The 5,000-nt window shown below is 44.2% G+C and overlaps 1 protein-coding gene across 9 annotated transcripts in view; it reads right to left on the bottom strand.

Annotated features, from left to right (window-relative positions):
- Positions 1 to 5,000, bottom strand: part of LOC132977268 (glutamate receptor-interacting protein 2-like) — a 160,848-nt gene that overhangs the window by 63,524 nt on the left and 92,324 nt on the right. For 2 of the 9 annotated variants that reach the window (XM_061041767.1, XM_061041770.1), the window contains exon 1: positions 2,711 to 3,453. The exons of the other annotated variants lie outside the window; for them this stretch is intronic. In XM_061041767.1, coding sequence (XP_060897750.1) covers positions 2,711 to 2,765 — 55 coding nt within the window. In that variant the 5' untranslated portion in view covers positions 2,766 to 3,453. Of the gene's footprint in view, positions 1 to 2,710; positions 3,454 to 5,000 lie in introns of those variants that run through there. 9 annotated transcript variants of the gene reach the window in all.

Raw genomic sequence — 5,000 nt, 5'->3', positions numbered from 1 at the left:
CTTCTCTCCACTAACCGCTCGACTTTTCCCTCCTGAGGGTGAAGCCTAAGCGCCGCAGCAGCAGTCTAACAAAGCATGCAGTGAAATGTGAGACCTTTGAAAGTGTCTTCATCTGCATAAAACTGAAAAAAAGAAAGAAGAGCAGAGTTTCTGCACATCCGCAGCGCTGCTATCAGCCTAGTTAGTCTCTGAGGCCACGGCAAGACAATAAAAGCTCCCACTGTGCTCGCCGGAGCGTGAAATAGGATGCAGCTCACCTTATTAATACCCCCCCGATGCATCTCTCTACAACTACAACAGCTCCGTTTATTATCCAGGAACACGATAGAATCAGGTTTGTGCAGCTGTCATATTTTAGGTTGTGAGAGAATAGCGGTCAGAACCTCCGACTGTTTTGTGCAGCACAGGTCGACATGTTTTTTTTAAGTTGCAGTCGATATCTTTGACATTCAAGAAAAAAAAAAATTCTATTTGGCACGCTACTTAAAAAAACAAAACCTAAAGAGGATTCTTAGGTTGTCACAATAACAGATGAACAAGTCCTATAGGCACACAGTATCGGGTCATTTCTTGTGTTTTATTCCCAAACATTGCAGGTGAACTCACTGTCTGAACATCTTCAACGTCCTGTAATGAAGCGTAGCCAACGTGTTTCTTTTTTTCTTTTTTTCTTTTTTTTATAGCTTCTGCACTTTTTTACAATATCAATCATTAAAATTACAGCGATTCTGTTGCTCTAAAACATTTGCTGTCCATAAAAGTATCAAACATTTTGACGACCTTTGCAGAAACAACGCTGGGAGAGCAAACCAGAGGAAGCCGCTATGTGAAACACGTTATTGTTCGCTACCATGTTAGATATGCATCAAACTTTAAAGTCAGTCTGAACGATCCTGGTGAGCGCTGGATGACTCCGATCATGGAAGCTGTCTGTCCCTGGTCTGGGCGTGACCCCGGATGAGTAGCACGGCCGAGCACAGGGAGCCCATTCTACAATTCATTTATCAGATTCATTAACATCAGGAAGTGCAAACAAACAGCTTGCAGTCTGATCGGACACCCAGGTGCTGACAGGAAGTGAGCAGAGGTGCTGACAGGAAGTGACCAGAGGTAGAGCACAACATGGACAGCTGTTCTTTTAGAGTTTTAATCAGCATCAAAACCATCTTAAACATCATCATCATCATCATCATGAAGGTCGTAGGTGTTCATAAAGAGCTGGGTCTTTAGCTTTTTCTTAAAGGTGCAAAGGGACTCTGTAGATCGAATGGAGTTTGGTAGTTTGTTCCACCACCGGGGGGCGACAGAGGAGAAGAGTCTAGTTAGAGTCTTAGGACTCTGTTGTGAAGGTTGGATCAGACGCCTTTCATTGGCTGGATGAGAGACGTGTGAACCTCAAGAATCAGCTCTGGATGTAAGTCGTTAAACTCGCTCCAATGAATCCTACAAATGTTTCTAAACTCTGAGTGTCTAGCACCGTGCCAAGTGGAATCCCCTCAGTGTGGGGTTAAAGTCAACGCATCTTATCTTACATTTTAAAGTCAGGTAAAAAGGACATCTGATGATGCTACAGATTAAACACGTGCACGTACAACTCTGCAACAGTCGCCAAATAGAAGTCTCATCATAGTCATCATCATCACCACGGCGTCTTCCTACGGCAGATAAACAAACAGAATAAATATAACATCACACTTCTCCTGCATTTGAACTCTTCAACCCTGCAGACCTGAAGCTGACGTACATCAAACAAGAAGAAGAAGAAGAAGAAGAAGAAGGAAGGCATCTTCAGTTCAAACAGCCTGAGGCAGGAACACACACACACACACACACACACACACACACACACACACACACACACACACACACACACACACACACACACACACACACACACACAGAGGGGTCGACGTTCAGAGACGACATGAAAACTGACTTCTCTTCATAAACAGAAATGTACTGATTGTCTCTTTGAGCCAACATTAACCGTGTGCAGCTCATTCCCCCTCAGCTCTCTTTCTCTCTCTCTCTCTCTCTCTCTCTCTCTCCCTCGCTCTCTTTTTTTTTTTTTAACCCACATTAAATCTGTGACACCTGATGTCTCCTGTAATGGAGTGTTTAGCCCGCTCGTGCAGCGTGATGGTTTGGGGGTCATTGTTGTGCAACAGTCGTGTTCCTGATGCAGAGATGAAATTTAGGAAGTTGGAGTAGAATCAGGACTCTTTTTTAAAGAGAAAATGTGTCTCAGCTAATGTGAGGACATAAGGGACGGGACCTCTGCAACATGCAAGCTTTGCATTATTAGCGTTATCGCCCACAGTGAGAACGAGCAAACCCTCAAATGCAGAAGCATGAATCTACGACTTAACTCTGCTCCTAAAAATATCTCTTGGGAATCAACCTGTCAGTGTCTCGTGGCTCTGAAAGCTCGCTGCTTTGAGACGATTGCAAAAAGAAAAAGAAACGGATCGGCTTAAAAAAAAAAAGAGAAAAGATCAACACCTTCAGGAACCTAAATGTCAACACTGAAACATCCGAGTAGTACCAAAGGACCCATATGCAGTGCTAGACTGGCAGGTGGCTTCTGGGAAATGTAGTTCAAAAAATGAGCCATAACAATAAGATAATTTCTGCATTAAAAGGATAATTAAAAACTACAGACTCGTTTGGATCCCCCCCCCCCAACTCCCCCGAGGGGCTCAGCACTCACCGACACTGTTTGCCCCGACGTCCCTCCTCAGACCGCAGAACATGACAGCAGACATCTGAATCAGAGTTACATCCACAGAGGAGAGGAGAGGAGAGAGAGAGAGAGACGGTGAACGAGAAGAAGAAGACAGAGAGAGAAAGAGACAGAGGGAGAGATGTGGACTGCCGCGCTCTCTGGGAACACAGTGGCGATGATAAGAGATGACGGGCGCTTACGTTTACGGCCGCTCAGCCCCCGAGAGAGAAAGAGAGAGAGAGAGAGAGAGAGAGAGAGAGAGAGAGAGAGAGAGAGAGAGAGAGTAACACATAGAAAAGGAAGGAAGAGAGGGAGAGAGAGTGGGATGAGCTTAAGGGGGAGAAAGTGTGTAAGAGTGTGTGAGGGGGTGGAAAGAAAAGGGAGAGACACTGAGAGTTTATGTTGGAGAGTGAGGGACAGAGAGAGGGAAGGAGGCGGGCGAGTTTCTGTTCTTATTTAGGAGGAAAAGCAAAGAGAGAGAGAGATGATTTGCCAGCTCGGCCATGTTTGTTGCCTAAAAAATCTCAACGTGCATCCTGCAGACCTGCGTGTCAAGTAAGCCGATTGGTTCAACACATTTTGTCTGGAAGTCTTCTTCATTTTTCTTTCTGAGTTTGGTCATACAGTGAAACTCGTGCTGCAACACTTGGTCATCTATCAGTAAATGGTTCTTCCAAATAGAGCAGATTCCACGTCTTTAAGATCAGTCCTCTTTTCATTTTCCCGCTGATTATGTTTAAAAGTCTTGTCGGTGCAACACTATCTTGTAAGAAGACAAGAAAACATTTTCATTTCATTGTACAGTGTTCCCCTTTCTTGTTTTTTTGTATTCTATCTTTGCTTTAATACAGTGTATAGCTTCTGTACAGTTTATTTTAATTTACTTAGCTGTTACAGGTTATTTTTTTTATTTATACTACTCTTTTTTTCTTATAATGCTGTTCTATTTTATATTTAATTTGAACTTTTTTGTAGAAGCTGACTCAGGGAGAAACACACAAAAATTCCAATGTACTTATACTGTCCTGCCTGTGCAAATGGCAATAAACATCTATTCTATTCTGCTATCTAAGGACAGATTGTTTATTAACTTTGAAGCTAATGTCAGCCTGATTTTTGAGTCGTATCACTAATCGTAAAGGTCAGGCCAAATTTCAGCCCGATCACATGTTGTTAGTCGTACACCGTACAGGGCGGCATGACAGCCGATCATGGCCCTGTCAGCTGCTCACATGGCATCTGCTTAATGTGTGCAGACAAATCATCCTGCAGGGACTAAGAGGTGGAGTCAGGAGCATTTTCCGCTGCAGATTGTAAACTCAACATTCAAACATGGCCCCTCCTCCTCCTGGGCCCCCTGCAGGTTGTAGTGTGTACGTTGACTGCTTGTAGCTACACTGCAAGCTACCGCACGCTAGCACAGGCTGCGGTGTTCGTCACCAACTCCACGTCCACGGGTAAAAGACAACACAAGGTTCACCCTCGTTTCAGAACGAGCTTTATCCGCTTGGTGTTTCTCCTCACTGATTATATTTTCTCTTCTTTGCTGCTACGTCCACGTCCGTCATATTCATCGGTTTTGGATCGCGTCCAATCACTGAACCACTCCTAAACTCACCTGCTGCGCTGTCATTGGCTGGAGGAAACACACCAGCTCCGCCCAGAAACATCCCGAGTCAACCAAAGCAAACGAGAACAGTAAAATCCAGTCAGAGGACAGAGTCTCTGCAGACACAGTCACCACCACACATGTACGGAGGCCCAGAAGGGACGATGGAGCAGCTTCACTTTAGTGTTTTATTTTGAAGGAAGAAGCTGCTGACTCCATCTTTAGGTGATGCTGTTATTTCACTCCGTACAAACACTCTATTTTAAAAGAGAAATGGAGGGAAAACAATATTCTTCAAAAAGAGAGCAATGCCACGAATGGTATTTCTATTTAAAGGATGTGTGCGAACGTAAATCTGATTTCACTTTCTGTAGGAACTATTCATCTGGATGCACCGTTAACATTAACAAGCCCGTCTCCTTCACGTCTCTCAAATCATCCCTCACTTTTATTCCTCCAGCACCGCCGCCCTCCTTTCTCCTCTTTTGTCTTTCTTTTCCATCCTTCTCCCCTCTCTCTCTCTCTCTCTCTCTGCTCATTTAGGTAGTTTCTCTCTCGCTGTCTGAAATCATCAAAGCAAAGCAAAGCACAAACACACACACACACACACACACACACACACACACACACACACACACACACACACACAGTAAACACATGCATATC

Source organism: Labrus mixtus, chromosome 7 (assembly GCF_963584025.1).
Source record: "Labrus mixtus chromosome 7, fLabMix1.1, whole genome shotgun sequence".
Classification (NCBI taxonomy): Eukaryota; Metazoa; Chordata; class Actinopteri; order Labriformes; family Labridae; genus Labrus; species Labrus mixtus.
The sequence above is the reverse complement of the archived record's forward strand: the minus strand, read 5'-3'. Positions and strand labels throughout refer to the sequence as shown.